At 45.5% G+C, this 19,175-nt stretch overlaps 3 protein-coding genes across 12 annotated transcripts; all 3 read right to left on the reverse strand.

The window, feature by feature from the left end:
• Positions 1-14: 14 nt before the first annotated feature.
• Positions 15-2,841, reverse strand: LOC120957489 (esterase E4-like). The gene is made up of 5 exons (XM_040379711.2): positions 2,310-2,841; positions 1,463-1,978; positions 1,020-1,394; positions 615-945; positions 15-538 (listed from the first exon to the last, which is right to left on the reverse strand). The coding sequence occupies exons 1-5, from the start codon at positions 2,676-2,678 to the stop codon at positions 354-356; spliced, it is 1,776 nt and encodes a 591-aa protein (XP_040235645.2). The 5' UTR covers positions 2,679-2,841; the 3' UTR covers positions 15-353.
• A 273-nt stretch (positions 2,842-3,114) lies between these two features.
• LOC120957490 (esterase E4-like) lies at positions 3,115-5,826 on the reverse strand. Its single transcript, XM_049610147.1, has 5 exons — positions 4,975-5,826; positions 4,399-4,917; positions 3,946-4,323; positions 3,569-3,881; positions 3,115-3,506 (listed from the first exon to the last, which is right to left on the reverse strand). The coding sequence occupies exons 1-5, from the start codon at positions 5,347-5,349 to the stop codon at positions 3,337-3,339; spliced, it is 1,755 nt and encodes a 584-aa protein (XP_049466104.1). The 5' UTR covers positions 5,350-5,826; the 3' UTR covers positions 3,115-3,336.
• A 628-nt stretch (positions 5,827-6,454) lies between these two features.
• Positions 6,455-17,578, reverse strand: LOC120957491 (esterase E4-like). Of its 10 annotated transcripts, none has more exons than XM_049610144.1 (6): positions 16,679-17,578; positions 12,587-12,626; positions 7,820-8,298; positions 7,364-7,741; positions 6,987-7,299; positions 6,463-6,915 (listed from the first exon to the last, which is right to left on the reverse strand). In XM_049610144.1, exons 1-6 carry the CDS (start codon positions 17,180-17,182, stop codon positions 6,734-6,736), a joined length of 1,896 nt encoding a protein of 631 aa, XP_049466101.1. In that variant the 5' UTR covers positions 17,183-17,578; the 3' UTR covers positions 6,463-6,733. The 10 variants fall into 10 exon arrangements, with proteins under 10 accessions (XP_040235649.2, XP_049466099.1, XP_049466101.1 ...); XM_049610141.1 differs by lacking the exons at positions 7,820-8,298; positions 16,679-17,578 and adding exons at positions 12,004-12,036; positions 12,684-13,527 and having other exon boundaries at positions 6,645-6,915; positions 7,364-7,708; positions 12,108-12,626; XM_040379715.2 differs by lacking the exons at positions 12,587-12,626; positions 16,679-17,578 and adding an exon at positions 8,396-9,649 and having other exon boundaries at positions 6,455-6,915; positions 7,820-8,338.
• Positions 17,579-19,175: the final 1,597 nt, after the last annotated feature.

Here is a 19,175-nt window from a genome sequence, read left to right on the forward strand (position 1 = left end):
TAAGGGAAACATGATTGCCGAGTTGAGAATTGGGCCATGTATTAAGTTCTTCACGCAGATTAAAAATGCTCCGTTAATGGAATCAACCAGATATGATGATTCAAAATGGGTGAAGAAATGAAACATATAAGACTACATATAGTGGATCTCATAGGTACGGAACCATGTTGTGGTTTGAAAGTTTGGAGAGATGAAAGTAGACATGTCCAGATCGCGTAACATATTTAACATTGTGGATAATATAACCTCCATTATTCTTGTGCTCCTACTTTACTTAACTAAGCCAGTTCTCTCTGAAATTGTTCTCACAAGGTCTGTACTGTAGGGGAAATGTGAGTGTTTTTTTTAATTTATTACATCAAGTGTCTAATTACACTGTAAAGCAATGCTACCACGGCAATGGTTGCCCGCGAAAGCCCCAAAAGAGTAGCCGCCGACCGCTGCTGCCTGGCCTTATCAGTGGAGGCGGTGAATTCGTTGAAATAGTTTTGCCGTTCCTCGTACGCTTCGTTAATTTTTAGATACGGACCGTTAAAATCTGAATAAATGAAAAAGATGTATCAAGATAAATCAAGAAAACTAATAAAAATAACCACGCAATTAGCGTTACTCACGCGACACGGGATTCCAGCTCTGTTTTAATGCTGCTGCCGCAGGGCGTCCACTGACTGCAAACGACGTCCACAGATCGACCATCGCCTTTGCGATCTCAGTATCGCGGGGGTTGAGACGCTGCCCGAGCGGGAACAGATAGAACAGATCTTCCGCGTGGAACGAATTGTTGTGGTAGGGATACTTGAACTCATCGTCCGTGGAGGAGAAGTTGTACATGGACGGTACGCCGCTGTAATCGAAACTGTACAGATACACCTTGCCCGGGTTAGCGTGAGCGAATCGTGTCACGTCCTGCAAGACCGGCGCTTTGATGGCAAGATTTCCGCAGATCTGTGTTTGGAGGAGTGTGTTTAGTTTAGAGTTTAGATATATTTCTGCGAAAGTTCTACTCTTTGTACACTTACATCCACGAGGCCGGGAAGCAGCTCAGTGTAGTTGGCCCGATCGATCTCGGTCGTGAGGAAGGTGCTGAAAAGTTGATGCCACGTGTGCGAACCATCGTTCGAGCTCGCGCCGAACCGCTCGTTGATGGTGTCGATGAGCTGCAGCAGCTCCCATGAGGATTGAATGGTTTCCGGCCGGTAGGACAGTCCGTACCGGTACACGCCTTCCCAAAACATGAGCCCTTCCTGTGCGGTAGTACCGGCCAACAGCTCCACATTGCGGAATGCACTGCGCGGTAGCGTTTTCGGGTGCTTAGGCATGAATGGTGAAGCTTCGCCGATGACGATGCACGCGCCGGAAACGTCCGGATAGCCGGTTATGTTGAACTGTGTGTTCTGTGGAGCGTGATGAAGATGAGGATGGTTCTTCCTTTCCAAATTCTTTGATAAAACCATTGTATTACCTTGTGCTCCTCGTACGCCTCCATCAGCCTTAGCGCCGGCACATTCCGCAAACAGTCTTCCATCGTTTCCACCGGTCGATCACAGTTGACGCGCCTTGCGATGTCGAGCGCCCCTTCCTTTGGTGATTTACAAGTCGCCCATGGCGAAAAGATGGACCCGGACTGTATGATGGCACGGTGGAATAGATCTTCCCGCACCGTTGGACTGTACAGCAGGGCCGATACGGCTGCTCCGCCGGCCGACTCACCGAACACCGTCACCGAGGTACGGTCGCCGCCGAAGAAGCGAATATTGTTCGAAACCCAATCCAGTGCGGTGATCATATCGAGCATGGCCATGTTGCCCGGGATGTTGGCGGTACCGGTGGAGAGAAAGCCGAGCGGACCGAGCCGATACTGGATTGACACCAGCACAATGTCCTTTTCGAGCAGATAGTCCGGTTCGTAGAGTGAGGCGGACCCGACGACGAACGCGCCACCGTGTATGAACACCATCACGGGACGGTTGGCAGTTACCTGGGTTGGATGAGGAATGGGTAATGGCATTAGTAATGTGCTGTTTTTTTTTTCTCGAGACATGTTTCATAAACTATTCATGAGATTCGACATTGCCCATGGAAAGAGCTCTGGAGACTTGTAGAGGACGCGTTTGTGTTGAATTTAGGCACTCTGGCTAGCTCAATAATCACTTACACGTTCCATTTTATCAATAGATTATTAATGGGGATTATCAAAAATTGATATTGTGTCCCAGTTATCGCGTTTTCGCGTAAATAATGCTCACTCAATGTATAAACCTAGGTTAGTTCACATTTTCACCCCATGTGCTCCCATTACTGGCCCTTACATTTTGCGTATACACCGACAGTGTGAGACAATCTTCGGCCGCTAAATCACTGGTGCTCATGTTCATGCCAATCTGGGGGCATGGTTTCCCCGGGAGCGCTGCATTGTACACGCCGCTCCACGGTTTCACGGGAATTGGATTGCGAAACCGTTGCTGGCCGATCGGAGCTTCCGCGTAGCGGATGTTGTAGAATTTGAAAATTTCCCGATCCGTCCAGGCGGTACGGCCCCGTGTTCCTTGTACCGTACCGAGCCCATCAATCACTACGATCGGCGAGTTCTGTTGACCGCTAACACCGGCACTGTACAACAGAGGCACCAAGCACACTGATAACACCACCAAGCTGACCGAAATCCACTGCACATGCATTGTCACTGTTAAATTTTGATTGTTATTCTTCTTTTTTGTGTGAGCCTCCAACCACCACCAGCACCAACAAACACCTCCAAGAAGGACAGTGTGCGAACCTTTCAACAGGCAATCGACGACTAATCGACGGCCCCGACAGGGTGGTCCCTTTTGTAAGCTCAACGCAGCGGTGACTTCTCGCACCTAAATCTTCAACACGGTTGCTTGTATATGACGAATCATATCGGCAGAATGATAGATAGCAGTAACAACAACGATAGGGAGCTCGAATCGTTGTGTGTTGCCAAAGTGTTTCAACCCGGCTGCTTGCGACATTGATTCGCTCGCGTATCCATCTCGGCCTGACGGGAATGTGCTCTGGTAAAGGTTTAAAAAAACGCGTGCCGAGAACGATAACGGTAGCGACCAGTAAACTGCCAATCAATCTAAAAGAACATGCTTTTTATGTATGTTTTATTATGATTCTTTTGGTGGGTACCGGTGGAATTGGATACCGGTGGGGAGGGGCATGGTGTCTGGTTTTACGAATAGTCACACGTTCAATGACGTAAATTGAATTACTAATAGGTATGGTTTTGTTTTACCGTACCCTATATCTAAGTTGGAACACCGCTACTTATAGGTATAAGGTTTATTTGTTGAATTGATGGATCGTATCTTACAATATCAATGCAGTAAGTAGTGATAGCAGGCATGCTAGAAAAGATAACTGCATTTGCACGCTGTCATTTGACTGTCTAGCCTTCACAACGCTGTTTGTAAGCTCATGGACGAAGTACTCTTTCTGCTCCGGAGGGTTCACGAGTCGTAAGTACGGTCCGAATGGTCCTTAAAAGTGTTTAAACATGTTAAAAAAATTGAATAAATTTTTAGACATATTTAGTACGTACTCGATACAGGTGGCCATGGAATGACATTGCCGGCTTGAGGTTTCCCAGTGATCGCAAAGGACGTCCAAAGATCCACCATGATCTTAGCCATTTGGGTGTGTTCTTCGTTTAGTACGTTCGACATGGGGAACAAGAACTTGAGCTCATCGCCATGACCGACTGAGTTGGGAAAATCGTACGGGAAACCGGGAGTCATTGGAGATGGTGGACCAACGTAGTCAAAGTTGTAGAGGTAGACTTGCCCGGGAAGCGCTCTAGCGAATCGGTTAGCCTCCTCAACGGATCCGTACTTAAGGGCCAAGTTTCCAGCAACCTGGAGGAAGAAATTGAAGGTTATAAAAGCAATGGAAGATCATCTAGCGATCCTGATCACTCACATCAATAAATAGAGGAACTATCTTCGAGAAGTTAGCACGATCCATCTCCTCCCAGGTGGCCTTGGACAGGAGCTCATAGCCAACAACGGCATCGACGAAGGCACCAGATCCAAACTTGATGTTAACGGTCTTGAGAAACTCCAGGAAGTCCCAGTGAGAGTTGAATTGAATAGGTTGAGAGTCTAAAGCATATTGGAAGTATTCGTTGAAGAAGATAAGACCCTCTTGGGAGTTCATTCCGAAGATGACCTCAATATTCCGGAAGTAAGTAGACTCTCTGGGGTGAACGGGCATGAAGCTTTGGGCCCCAAGAGCTCCTCCTACGGTGATGCAAGCTCCAGCAACTTTGGGATATCCTGGTGAGCTGAACTCATTTTTCTGTGAGGAATATGTATACATAAAACGTAACAATAGAGTAATAGAAAGAGAATAGAAAGTCAATGCAGTGCTCACCTTATGTTGGTCTTGAGCCTGAACCAGATCCCGCACTGAAGCGGCCTTAAGGCAGCTATCGATGTCGGCAGGAGTCGTCATGGGACAACCGATAATACGAGCGATCTCGTATGCGCCCTCGGTAGGATCCTGACAGATGACCCAGGGCATGAACAAGGTACCGGACTGGATGATGGCGCGTTTGAAGAGTCCCTCGCGAACACGGGGGCTATGGAGCATAGCGGATACTGCATGTCCTCCGGCAGACTCACCGAAGATAGTTACTTCTAGTGGGTTTCCACCGAAGCTACGAATGTGTCGGGATACCCATTCAAGCGACTCGAGCACATCGTACATTGCAGCGTTACCAGGGATAGCTTCGGTACCAGTAGAGAGAAATCCGAGCGTACCCAAGCGATACTGTATGACGACGAGGACGATGTCCTTCTCGAGCAAATACTCAGGTCCGAATCGCTCCGCGGATCCAACCACGAATGCACCTCCGTGGACGTAGAGCATGACGGGACGATTGGCCGTAAGCTGAAGGAGTAATTTCGGTTAGATGAGTCCACAAACAGTACAGGACCAATTACTTACATCGTTGGAGTATACGGAAAGCGTGAGGCAATCCTCGGCATCAGGGTCATCCTGAGAAATAGTGCGTCGCTGAGGACAACCACGACCAGGAGCAGTGACATTCATGACACCCGTCCATGGACGAACACTGAGAGGAGCACGGAAGCGTTGTTCTCCTACCGGAGCCTCGGCGTACTTGATGTTGAAGAACTGGTAGATGGGTCGTCCAGTCCAGGCCGTCTTTCCCATGGTTCCCATGACAGAACCTAGACCCTGGATGTTTACCACTGGATCATCTTGTGCAAATGATGTGCCGATGATCGAGGCAATCGTCACCACTAATAGAAAACATCTATTACACACGCTGCGTTTCGTCACTTTCTTTGGTAATCCCATCTTCAAACACTTGTTACTAACATATTCTGCACTGCATTAAGTCCATCGGGCTGCTCTTCTTGTAAGGTTACTGAGCGCGATCGTGACTCAAACTGCTGTTTTTATTTGGAAATTTGTAAAAAAAAAAAAGTTACAAATAGTAGCAAGGGTGAACAGTTATCTAGGTTTTGTTTATTCTCATTTGATGGAAAGCGATATCGAATGACTTTTGATACGAGGTGAATGATAACGTTGATGGGTTGGTACGGAAAGTGTGTTGCACTACGTGCAGCACAACTCAAGCAGCGTGTAGATTAATCAGTTGCACACGCGTGTTTATCTATTGAAATTGTCTGTGATTGTGATTACGGCAGATCGTTTACTCGAAGAAGTTGTATCGAGAAAGCGCTAATCGTTTCGTTACGGATATGAGATTCAGATTTTATCCATCGTTGTTACTGCTTTGATTAATAAATTCACTACACATAGGGTGTAAGCTTACTGAAAAAATGACTTTAATTCCTGTTGTAATAATCATCAGCACTTACGGTAGATGAGTTAATGTTCTTTTTACGAAAGGTCTTGTCTGTTTTGGTAGGAAAATGTCCTAGCTGTTAAGTGGTTCGCTAATAACTAAATCGTTGATGTGTACTTCATTCGTTTTTATCCAACCGGTTGGTTCCATGATAGGGCATCAATTGTCCGGATTTATTATTTATTGATTGAACTCACCGCTGTTCAACCATGCTTGTTTTTCCCTTTCGTGTCTAATCTTTCAGCATAATTATGGTTCGCCTGTCGTCGTTCGCGACAGTACGATTACCTGCGTTCCACATTAGTCATTGTTGTGGATTGCTTCAGCTGTAGTAAGCACATCGTGCAGTTCACCACTATAGTCCTCGCAGGATTGCTTAGGGAAAGATGAAAATTCATTCCGGCAATTGAGTTATGTCGACCCTCTGTCATTTGTGCTCCTTAGCTTGGTGTATCATTCTTCATTTTTATGTTCATTTGTGTTTTCATGAAAAAACAAACCCCTATAAAATGAACTACTTATGCACAAGAAAACCAAAAACATACACTTCAAATTGTGTTAAACAGAAAGGTATCTCACATTGTGATTCTGCTCTATGATTTGAGAAAGCAAGGTTCTCTCTTCTCGCGCTTCTCTCTTATCGTTATCGTGTTCAGTGTGTAAGTGATGGATATGGCTGTTGTGGTAATAACACAACAGTGCATTGTATGACATTAAGTGCGCTTAAATTTTATTTGAATTAAAAAAGAGCCTTAGTGATATATCATTGGTAAGTGTAACTTCAATCATGTAGGATGCTTGCGAATAAGTATATTTTGCTATCACGTCTGTGTTACAAGAGGATTAGCAAAGTCAGGTCAGTGTTTATGGTCAGTAAACATTACTCCGTTTTAAGAGAAGATCATTACAGTGCGCTAGCAACGCAGAAGTCTGCGAGGAAGAGGATGGCTTTCGCGGTCCTCTGGCTTTCTCCACACTGTTCGTTAACTCATTGACAAAATATTCTTTCTGTTCTGGCGGGTTGACGAGTCGGAAATACGGTCCAAATGGTCCTGAAAAGGTGGACAACAGTGATGGTTAAAGAAATCAGGAATGATGTTTAAATTACATCTGTAATACTTACTCGATACAGTTGGCCATGGCATGACGTTATCAGCCTGAGGCTTGCCAGTGATCGCAAAGGACGTCCACAGACCCACCATGATCTTAGCCATTTGGGTGTGCTCTTCGTTCAGTACGTTTGACATGGGGAACAAGAACTTGAGCTCATCGCCATGACCGACTGTGTTGGGGAAATCGTACGGAAATCCGGGGGTAACAGGAGACGGCGGCCCAACATAGTCAAAGTTGTAGAGGTAGACTTGCCCTGGAAGCGCTCTAGCGAATCGGTTAGCCTCCTCGACGGAACCGTATTTGAGGGCCAAGTTTCCAGCAACCTGGAGGGAGAAATTGAAGCTTAGAATAGCAATAGAAGATCGTCCAGCGATCCTGATCACTCACATCAATGAACAGAGGAACTATCTCTGAGAAGTTAGCACGATCCATTTCCTCCCAGGTGGCTTTGGACAGGAGCTCATAGCCAACAACGGCATCGACGAACGCACCAGATCCAAACTTGATGTTAACGGTCTTGAGAAACTCCAGGAAGTCCCAGTGAGAGTCGAACTCGATGGGTTGAGAATCCAGGGCGTAGCGGAAGTACTCGTTGAAGAAGATAAGACCCTCCTGGGAGTTCATTCCGAAGATGATCTCAACATCCCGGAAGTAGGTAGACTCTCTGGGGTGAACGGGCATGAAGCTCTGGTTTCCGTAAGCTCCACCGACGGTGATGCAAGCTCCAGCAACCTTGGGATATCCTGGTGAGCTGAACTCATTTTTCTGTTAAGGATAAGCGAGTGTAGATTATATGAATCAAAGGGCGATAGGAACCAAAATATGTTAACGCATATTAATTACCTTGTGTTCGTCTTGCGCCAAAACCAAATCGCGGACCGATGCGTTCTTGAGACATCTGTCGATCTCGGCAGGAGTCGTCATGTTACAACCGATGATGTTAGCGATCTCGTATGCACCCTCGGTAGGATCCTGACAGATGACCCAGGGCATGAACAAGGTACCGGACTGGATGATGGCGCGTTTGAAGAGTCCCTCACGAACCCGGGGGCTATGGAGCATAGCGGAAACTGCATGTCCTCCGGCAGACTCACCGAAGATCGTTACTTCTAGTGGGTTTCCACCGAAGCTACGAATGTGTCGGGATACCCACTCAAGCGACTCCATTACGTCGTACATGGCGGCATTTCCGGGAATAGATTTGGTTCCAGTTGACAGGAATCCGAGTGTACCCAAGCGATACTGTATGACGACGAGGACGATGTCCTTCTCGAGCAAATACTCAGGTCCGAATCGCTCCGCGGATCCGACCACGAAGGCACCTCCGTGGACGTAGAGCATGACGGGACGATTACCCGTAAGCTAGAATAGAAGGTTGGGTTAGGTATGTCCACAGACGTTACAAGCGAGAATACTTACGTTGTTAGAATAGATCGAAAGCGTGAGACAATCCTCGGCATCAGGGTCATCCTGAGAGAGAGTGCGCCGCTGAGGGCAGGCACGCCCAGGAACTGTAGCATTCATAACACCAGTCCATGGGCGTACGCTCCGCGGGGGTCGGAAACGGTTTCGTCCCACCGGAGCCTCGGCGTACTTGACGTTGAAGAACTTATAGATGGGTCGTCCAGTCCATGCCGTCTCTCCCATGGTTCCCATGACTGCTCCTAACCTTCCTATTCTTACTACAGGAGTTTGATCATCTTGAGCAACCGATGTACCTGCGATCGAGGCGATCGCGAGCACGATTAATACAGCTGTCGTTGACAATTGAACACTAGCCATGTTTGCAACGAGGGACAGAATTGTAATTTTTAATTTGGTCTGAGCAGGCCCAAACACTTACTGAAGCAGCTAGCCGAAAGTGCATTCTTTTATACGAATGTGGAGCCGATAGAAGCTACCAGATCTGCATCATAAAGTTAAGCGAGATATCGTTAATCGCCCGATTTATAGGGAATAGGGTGGTATAATTCGTTGGTAATGATTATGGTGTTGTAAAATCATTTTGAAGGGGATTGAATAAGATAATGCACGATGCATATCGGGTATTTTATTGAGGCTTTTGGATTAGTATGTCCTATCAAACAGCGGTGTGTGAGTGTGCTCGTTATGCACTTTGATTGATGGGGGCTTGTTTAAACCCTCTTGTTGTGTCAGGGATTCAATCGATAAGACCGGTGGGCAGCAAACATAACGAAAAATGAAAAAAAAAAATGCAATGCCGCTCGTTATCAGAACAGGTCTTTGATCATGCGTGTCTGGCGACATGTTCGTCGAGCGGAAGTAAGGTTTTGGAGAATGCTTATCTTCGTCCCATAATAAAACACGAGCAATCTTGGTGCCGTTGTTCCGGTCTCGTATCGTAAGGCATCAATGGAGGGGTTTTCCCACGCAATCGTTCTATCAAAGAGCATTGGTTATCGATTGAACTTTGGAAGTGTGGCTGATGAGAGTTGGCAAGGGCACACTATGTTAAGATCATAGGCAAGAGACCTAGAGAACATGAAGTTCGAGATGACCATTTCACGCTATTGTATATAAAATTGGACGCATGATATGAATACAACATATTTTCGAAATAGCAGACTATTTTCCAACAAAAATAATTTCAACCCATTCTCGGGCGTCCTGCTTGGAGGGATTCATTTATCAAGACTCTTCAAGAGATTCAAGACTCCGAGTGAGACTGGATGATATCTTTAGCTTCATGCTTAAGCAACTATCACAATAACAGGGCTGGAACATTTGAAGCATCCTTGCGCTAACATCAGCAGTCGTATCGTCGTCGGTTGTGACGACGGGCTTCCTCAATTATCGTATTCCATGACGTTCTTAACAGGAGATCAGGAGTACAGACCAGTTTGGAATACTAATACTTGACTTACTGTTTCTTGAGCTAGTAGAATAGTTCACTGAAATCATCCCATGCATTTTTGAAATCCATGTCAAATAATACATGGTTTCCCATGATTTATATGTTGGTTTCCGTAATTGTTTGGGTTAGCCTCTCGATTTAATTACCGTTACCGATTCGTCCGATTGGACATCAATACAATTGGATTGGAACATACGGATAACGCCCAATAAATCGTGGGAACGATCCAAAAAGCTATGGGAAATAACTTTAAAAAAATTGAAATCAACCAAAATACCTTGGGAATCCCTGTTATCGTTATTTGAATGATTGCTTGTCAAGACTTAGCCAATTTGACATACGGGGTCAGCATTGGCCAGATGTGAGAAGGGCAATTCCTCTGGTCTCTTTTGCTATCTGGACACATCTCGTATATATTCAGCTATTTTTAACCTCTCTTTACGGTTACCTTGTGTCTGGAATGCAATAAATTTTAAAAGAATCAAAGATAAACAACTGTTTTGAGTATAAAATGGCTTTAAATCACAAACATGCGCTAGAAAATAATTCAGCATAGTTTCAGTATTTGTTGTATTGTAATATAAACATGTTGTTGGGACTTTTCCTTCAATTAAAAATCTTATGTAATATCCCTAATTTTTATATATCTCGGTCACAACCGTCAGCTCGTAGCTTGTGTTTGACCGATAATTACTTGATGGGACTTGACCTACAGGAGCACCATTGACGAAGGGGGGGGGGAGAGTACTTCGGTCAGTCAATAAGTGAATTTCTGAATGGCTTATCGCAATCATTCGTGGATAGGAAAGGGGGTGGAATTTATTGTGTGGAAGAGAATCAATCTGGTAACAGGACACATAAACCGGTTAGTTATCAACAACCCTCGAACCTGTAGATAATGATTGAAATGCATTCGAGTTGTGCATGCACAAGCGACCGGCTCAATGAACTGATAAGGAGTCGGTGGTCATGAATGAAAGCTCAAAGCTCACCGCGCGTATCTCGTCTTTGGGGGTCCGTCGTAGCGTAACGTAGCGTACCGTTATCTCAGTCAGTCAAAGAACACGTGCAACAAAGGAAGGAGTATGATGCTTGATTATTAATTTATTGTACTAACGAGCCTCTGATTAAGGTCGAAATTATTAGGATAGGTTTAGTGGAGGAGTATGCTTGCGGGTCTCATTGCTTAGTTCTTGGGGCTCCGATTTAAGAAGAGATCCAGGCAGGTTGCCGGCGAAACGGAAAGCTTTCGGGGTCCTCTGGCCTTTTCAACACTGTTGGTAAGCTCATTGACGAAGTACTCTTTCTGCTCCGGAGGGTTCACGAGTCGGAAGTATGGTCCAAATGGCCCTAAAGAGATATGAAAGATTGTTGAAAGAGAATTGGTTAAAGAAATAAGGAATGACCGTTTGGACATGAGTATTACTTACTCGATACAGCTGGCCATGGAATGACGTTGTCGGCCTGAGGTACGCCAGTAATGGCAAAGGACGTCCAAAGATCCACCATGATCTTAGCCATTTGGGTGTGTTCTTCGTTCAGTACGTTCGACATGGGGAACAGGAACTTGAGCTCATCGCCATGACCGACTGAGTTGGGAAAATCGTACGGGAAACCGGGAGTCATTGGAGATGGTGGACCAACGTAGTCAAAGTTGTAGAGGTAGACTTGTCCGGGAAGCGCTCTAGCGAATCGGTTAGCCTCCTCGACGGATCCGTACTTGAGGGCCAAGTTTCCAGCAACCTGTAGGAAGAAATTGAAGGTTATAACAGCAATGGAAGATCATCTAGCGATCCTGATCACTCACATCAATGAACAGAGGAACTATCTCCGAGAAGTTAGCACGATCCATTTCCTCCCAGGTGGCTTTGGATAGCAGCTCATAGCCAACAACGGTATCGACGAAGGCACCAGATCCAAACTTGATGTTAACGGTCTTGAGAAACTCCAGGAAGTCCCAGTGAGAGTCGAACTCGATGGGTTGGGAGTCTAAAGCATATTGGAAGTATTCGTTGAAGAAGATGAGACCCTCCTGGGAGTTCATTCCGAAGATGATCTCAACATCCCGGAAGTAGGTAGACTCTCTGGGGTGAACGGGCATGAAGCTTTCATCTCCAAGAGCTCCACCGACGGTGATACAAGCTCCAGCAACTTTGGGATATCCTGGAGAGCTGAACTCATTTTTCTGTGAAGGAAAGTAAAGTGTCGAAATAGATATGTAATAAGTGTAGAACTACTAAAAGTAAAAATACTCACCTTGTGTTCGTCTTGAGCCAACACCAAATCACTGACCGATGCACTCTTAAGGCAGTTATCGATCTCGGCAGGAGTCGTCATGGGACAACCGATAATACGAGCGATCTCGTATGCGCCCTCGGTAGGATCCTGACAGATGACCCAGGGCATGAACAAGGTACCGGACTGGATGATGGCACGTTTGAAGAGTCCCTCGCGAACACGGGGGCTATGGAGCATAGCGGAAACTGCATGTCCTCCGGCAGACTCTCCAAAGATCGTAACGTCCTCTGGGTTTCCACCGAAGCTACGAATGTGTCGGGATACCCATTCAAGCGACTCGAGCACGTCGTACATGGCAGCGTTACCAGGGATAGCCTCGGTACCAGTAGAGAGAAATCCGAGCGTACCCAAGCGATACTGTATGACGACGAGGACGATGTCCTTCTCGAGCAAATACTCAGGTCCGAATCGCTCCGCGGATCCAACCACGAAGGCACCTCCGTGGACGTAGAGCATGACGGGACGATTGGCCGTAAGCTGAAGGAGGAATTTCGGTTAGTTGAGTCCACAAACAGTAGAGGAGCAATTACTTACATCGTTGGAGTAGACGGAAAGCGTGAGACAATCCTCGGCATCGGGGTCATCTTGAGAAATAGTGCGTCGCTGAGGACAACCACGACCAGGAGCGGTGACATTCATGACACCAGACCAGGGAAGTACACTGAGAGGAGCACGGAAGCGTTGTTCTCCTACCGGAGCCTCGGCGTACTTGATGTTGAAGAACTGGTAGATGGGTCGTCCAGTCCAGGCCGTCTCTCCCATGGTTCCCAAGACTGATCCAAGTCCTTGGATGTCTACCACCGGTCCCTGATAATCTTGGGACAGGGAAGTGCCAATAATCGAGGCGATCGTGAGCACGGATAGTAGAGCAGCGAAGGAATACTGAAGACGCCCCATGCTTGAAACTGTACGTATTGTCGAGCTGTTCAGTGAGGAGTTTGTACTATGCACAGGCCAATCACTTTCTGAAGTATCTAGCCGAAAGTGCATCCTTTTATACGAATTTGGGGGTCGATAGAAGTTACCTTTGAGCTGCATGGAATAGGTGGGAGCTCACTATCAGCGGTGTGGCCTGATGACGGGATTAGATATCGTATTGGGGCGATAAGGGTTATGTGGTGGGGTTGTATAATAAATTGCATTCGTCTAGGAACGAGATAACATACTCGATGCACCAACACACAGAGACAATCATAAGGGGTGTGTTGATAAGAGTTATGTATCCGGAGAATGGAAGTGTTCCTTCGAGATTTAGCATTGTTTGGAAAATGTCGGTAAATGGGGCTGATCGATGGGGGACTCGCGGCGGTCAAGGGAACTACAGATAAGAGTCTGCAAGAAGACGCAAGCATATCAGAGGGATGGTAATTTTCGCGAAGAAAGCCGTTATCAGAACACAGACATTTGCGCTCGCATTGATGTAGCAAAGTAATCTTTGATCACGTGTTTATTGGGGCAACATGGACCGCGAGCGGAAGTATCCGTTTGGATGTAATCTTTATGGATTTAAATACAAAAGGCAGACGGTGGTTGGGAATTTCCCACTTTGTATGTTAGAGTGAATAGCTCGACTTTCAGAACAAAGTGAGTTGAAAACTTGCCAATAGAAATGATCCTATGAAGCAGAGTCTTGAAGCCGGTCTCGTGGTACTTTACTCGTACGACTCGTACGACGTAACAACATGCCCGTCATGGAATATTCGCTATAAATGCATGAAAATTGGGATGCTTCACGCATATCTTCTAATGAAAATATTGCTTGCAACAAGCATCTTGCTTGATAATTTGGCATCTTACAGCGCCAAGGACTATGCCAAAGGACTAATAGATGGATGTGGAAGGATGTTGCAGATGCAGTATCTGGTGCATAGGAAGCAAATATCGCTGTATTCGGGATAAAAATGAGTTTTAGAATAATTTTAAACACGTTTATATATGTCTGTCTCTCGTTGTCCTGGGAATCACAAAATGTGTAGAGTTATTTCAATGATCACACCAATCGTATTTTATGCTTAATCCTTGCTTACATCAGCGTTCGTGATTATGGATCATGTACAACAGTATTCCATAACATTTATTGTAATGTAACTTTGTGGAAAAATGCATTATATTTTGATTTCGTTTGTTTCGACAAGCGATATGTTATGAAGTTTCTATAAATGTATATTACACTAATATTAGGATACTTTTATTAGGATTAGTGCGCGATCATTAGTTAACTAATGTAGATGTAGTTTGTCTGATCTTGGACACCACATTATATCCGATATCCTGTGTTGTAATATCCTTTTTTATGCACATACCATCCCTCTCTGTAAACTTCTCGATCTGAGTCGTAAGTGTACGCGACGGCAGCTAAGGACAGTACAATACGGTACAGTGGAACCCTCGTGTCAATTTGTTATCTCGTGAAAATGTGCTCTTTTTCATTTTGTATCGAAAGAATATTTCGGTCAGTCGATAAGTCGAATTATGGCTTATCGCGATCGTCAGCGGATAGAGAATGGCGTGAGATTTATTGTACGGAAGAGAATCAATCTGGCAACAGGAAACATAAACCGGTTAGTTATCAACAACCCTCGAACCTGTAGATAATGAATGAAATGCACTCGAGCTGTGCATGCACAAGCGACCGGCTCAATGGACCGATAAGGAGTCGGTGGTCATGAATGAAAGCTCAAAGCTCACCGAGCGTATCTCGTCTTTGGGGGGTCCGCCGTATCGTAACGTAGCGTACCGTTATCTGAGTCAGTCAAAGAACACGTGCAACAAAGGAAGGAGTATGATGCTTGATTATTAGTTTATTGTACTGACGAGCCTCTGATTAAGGTCGAAATTATTAGGATAGGTTTAGTGGAGGAGTATGCTTGCGGGTCTCATTGCTTAGTTCTTGGGGCTCCGATTTAAGAAGAGATCCAGGCAGGTTGCCGGCGAAACGGAAAGCTTTCGGGGTCCTCTGGCCTTTTCAACACTGTTGGTAAGCTCATTGACGAAGTACTCTTTCTGCTCCGGAGGGTTCACGAGTCGGAAGTATGGTCCAAATGGCCCTAAACAGGTATGAAAGATTGTTGAAAGAGAATTGGTTAGAGAAATAAGGAATGCCCATTGGGACATGAGTATTACTTACTCGATACAGCTGGCCATGGAATGACGTTGTCGGCCTGAGGTACGCCAGTGATCGCAAAGGACGTCCAAAGATCCACCATGATCTTAGCCATTTGGGTGTGTTCTTCGTTCAGTACGTTCGACATGGGGAACAGGAACTTGAGCTCATCGCCATGACCCACTGAGTTAGGGAAATCGTAGGGGAAACCGGGAGTCATTGGAGACGGTGGACCAACGTAGTCAAAGTTGTAGAGGTAGACTTGTCCGGGAAGCGCTCTAGCGAATCGATTAGCTTCCTCGACGGATCCGTACTTTAGAGCCAAGTTTCCAGCAACCTGAAGAAAGAAATTGAAGGTTATAAAAGCAATGCAAGATCATCTAGCGATCCTGATCACTCACATCAATGAACAGAGGAACTATCTCCGAGAAGTTAGCACGATCCATTTCCTCCCAGGTGGCTTTGGATAGCAGCTCATAGCCAACAACGGCATCGACGAAGGCACCAGATCCAAACTTGATGTTAACGGTCTTGAGAAACTCCAGGAAGTCCCAGTGAGAGTCGAACTCGATGGGTTGGGAGTCTAAAGCATATTGGAAGTATTCGTTGAAGAAGATGAGACCCTCCTGGGAGTTCATTCCGAAGATGATCTCAACATCCCGGAAGTAGGTAGACTCTCTGGGGTGAACGGGCATGAAGCTTTCATCTCCAAGAGCTCCACCGACGGTGATACAAGCTCCAGCAACTTTGGGATATCCTGGAGAGCTGAACTCATTTTTCTGTGAAGGAAAGTAAAGTGTCGAAATAGATATGTAATAAGTGTAGAACTACTAAAAGTAAAAATACTCACCTTGTGTTCGTCTTGAGCCAACACCAAATCACTGACCGATGCACTCTTAAGGCAGTTATCGATCTCGGCAGGAGTCGTCATGGGACAACCGATAATACGAGCGATCTCGTATGCGCCCTCGGTAGGATCCTGACAGATGACCCAGGGCATGAACAAGGTACCGGACTGGATGATGGCACGTTTGAAGAGTCCCTCGCGAACACGGGGGCTATGGAGCATAGCGGAAACTGCATGTCCTCCGGCAGACTCTCCAAAGATCGTAACGTCCTCTGGGTTTCCACCGAAGCTACGAATGTGTCGGGATACCCATTCAAGCGACTCGAGCACGTCGTACATGGCAGCGTTACCAGGGATAGCCTCGGTACCAGTAGAGAGAAATCCGAGCGTACCCAAGCGATACTGTATGACGACGAGGACGATGTCCTTCTCGAGCAAATACTCAGGTCCGAATCGCTCCGCGGATCCAACCACGAAGGCACCTCCGTGGACGTAGAGCATGACGGGACGATTGGCCGTAAGCTGAAGGAGGAATTTCGGTTAGTTGAGTCCACAAACAGTAGAGGAGCAATTACTTACATCGTTGGAGTAGACGGAAAGCGTGAGACAATCCTCGGCATCGGGGTCATCTTGAGAAATAGTGCGTCGCTGAGGACAACCACGACCAGGAGCGGTGACATTCATGACACCAGACCAGGGAAGTACACTGAGAGGAGCACGGAAGCGTTGTTCTCCTACCGGAGCCTCGGCGTACTTGATGTTGAAGAACTGGTAGATGGGTCGTCCAGTCCAGGCCGTCTCTCCCATGGTTCCCAAGACTGATCCAAGTCCTTGGATGTCTACCACCGGTCCCTGATAATCTTGGGACAGGGAAGTGCCAATAATCGAGGCGATCGTGAGCACGGATAGTAGAGCAGCGAAGGAATACTGAAGACGCCCCATGCTTGAAACTGTACGTATTGTCGAGCTGTTCAGTGAGGAGTTTGTACTATGCACAGGCCAATCACTTTCTGAAGTATCTAGCCGAAAGTGCATCCTTTTATACGAATTTGGGGGTCGATAGAAGTTACCTTTGAGCTGCATGGAATAGGTGGGAGCTCACTATCAGCGGTGTGGCCTGATGACGGGATTAGATATCGTATTGGGGCGATAAGGGTTATGTGGTGGGGTTGTATAATAAATTGCATTCGTCTAGGAACGAGATAACATACTCGATGCACCAACACACAGAGACAATCATAAGGGGTGTGTTGATAAGAGTTATGTATCCGGAGAATGGAAGTGTTCCTTCGAGATTTAGCATTGTTTGGAAAATGTCGGTAAATGGGGCTGATCGATGGGGGACTCGCGGCGGTCAAGGGGACGACAGATAAGAGTCTGCAGGAAGACGCAAGCATATCAGAAGGATGGTAATTTTCGCGAAGAAAGCCGTTATCAGAACACAGACATTCGCGCTCGCATTGATATAGCAAATTAATCTTTGATCACGCGTTAAACAGGACAGCATGGACCGCGAGCGGAAGCAACCGTGTTGGTGAATGTAATCTTTATGGATTTAAATACAAAACGTAGACGGTGGTTGGGAATTTCCCATTTTTTATGTCTTACGGATTTTTGTAATGGGACAATGTCTTGTTATATACATCTCGTCATTTTAACAATGTGTTATTGACTTGTTAGCGCAATCCCGTCTTCTATTTTGTGACATCAACTGTATATGTTTGACGATTACGTAGCACAAGGTGGTTTGCAAAGCATACGGATTGCTAGTTGTTTGCAGCTTTAGATAACAAATGGTCAAGTAGTACATAAAATGACTTATATTAGAGTCATTGGAAACCTTGTAATCATGAAAATAAATAACCAAACAGTTGGGCAACTTTGAAAATTCGAATGATTTCTTGCCCTAAATATACACAGGGTGGCCACTCAACCGGGAAAGCCGGGAATTTTATTTTTCGGAAAAACCGGGAAATTCTCAAAAAAAAAACCGGGAAATTATCACAAACTTTTGCTATTACTGTTTACCATCGTACGAAGTGCATTTTCAATTAATGGGATGTTTTGTATATTGTTCCCAACTTACCACAGGCCATCAACATCACACCAATGTGTAAGGACAACATTTTCCGTTTCTCACATATGGTACGCAATATACTATGTACTATACTTCTCATTCGCTCTGGTGCAATACTTACGTTCATCGATATCGGTTCTTTCACATTTCGGGTATGGTGTGCCTATTCGTTCTACCTTGCACTCGTCTTTTGTTATTCATCTCTCGTGAAGTTGCGGTCGTGTCGAATTTAACGGTGGATTTAGTGGGTGATCTCAATTTTTGAACAGAACTGATAATTTTTGTCCCCTTTAGCAATTTTAAGGTTACTCAATCATACACCGCCTGTACATTGGCATTTTGCATTTTGGTTTCGGGCCTCTACCTTCATTCCGCCCGAGTGACTGGGTTCCCACACTGGCACTGATGGTCCTGTATCTATTCGTGAGGTGCATCATCAGCGTCGTGCGAGTAACAGCATAATGCATGGCTGCTGTTTAACAGGAAATCCGTTCTTCGCAGATTTGTATGCTTTCTCCAGTGGCTCGTTGGTTCTTGACTTTCAGTTACCCTTTTTTAAGGTTGTGTGATGACATCTGTTATAAACAATTGATAGCACATAAAAAATATCTTTGCCACGGGGTAAAGTCTTTACACGAAAATATACGAAAATATTTTAAGGTATTTAGAGCGGCACCCACAGTCTGATGACAGCTCCACAGTACGCTTGCAACATTCCCCTAATCGATTGCACAACTCCCCTAAGTGATTGCAAACATCCACAGCTTGCTTGCAACATTTCCCTACCGATTTGCAACATTCCCCTAAGTGGTTGAACTATTCCCTTATATGATTCGAAGCCCTGTAATTTCTTATTCATAACAGAGTATTGGGTTATTTTTATACGCTACTACAAATCATTGTCATCTCCATTACAGACCTTAATAAAAAAAACTATATTGGTATGAAAGATTATCGTTTATAATTTAGGTATTTATATAACTATTACAATCTATCGTG

The sequence above is a fragment of the Anopheles coluzzii genome, chromosome 3 (assembly GCF_943734685.1).
Source record: "Anopheles coluzzii chromosome 3, AcolN3, whole genome shotgun sequence".
In the NCBI taxonomy this organism is placed as follows: Eukaryota; Metazoa; Arthropoda; class Insecta; order Diptera; family Culicidae; genus Anopheles; species Anopheles coluzzii.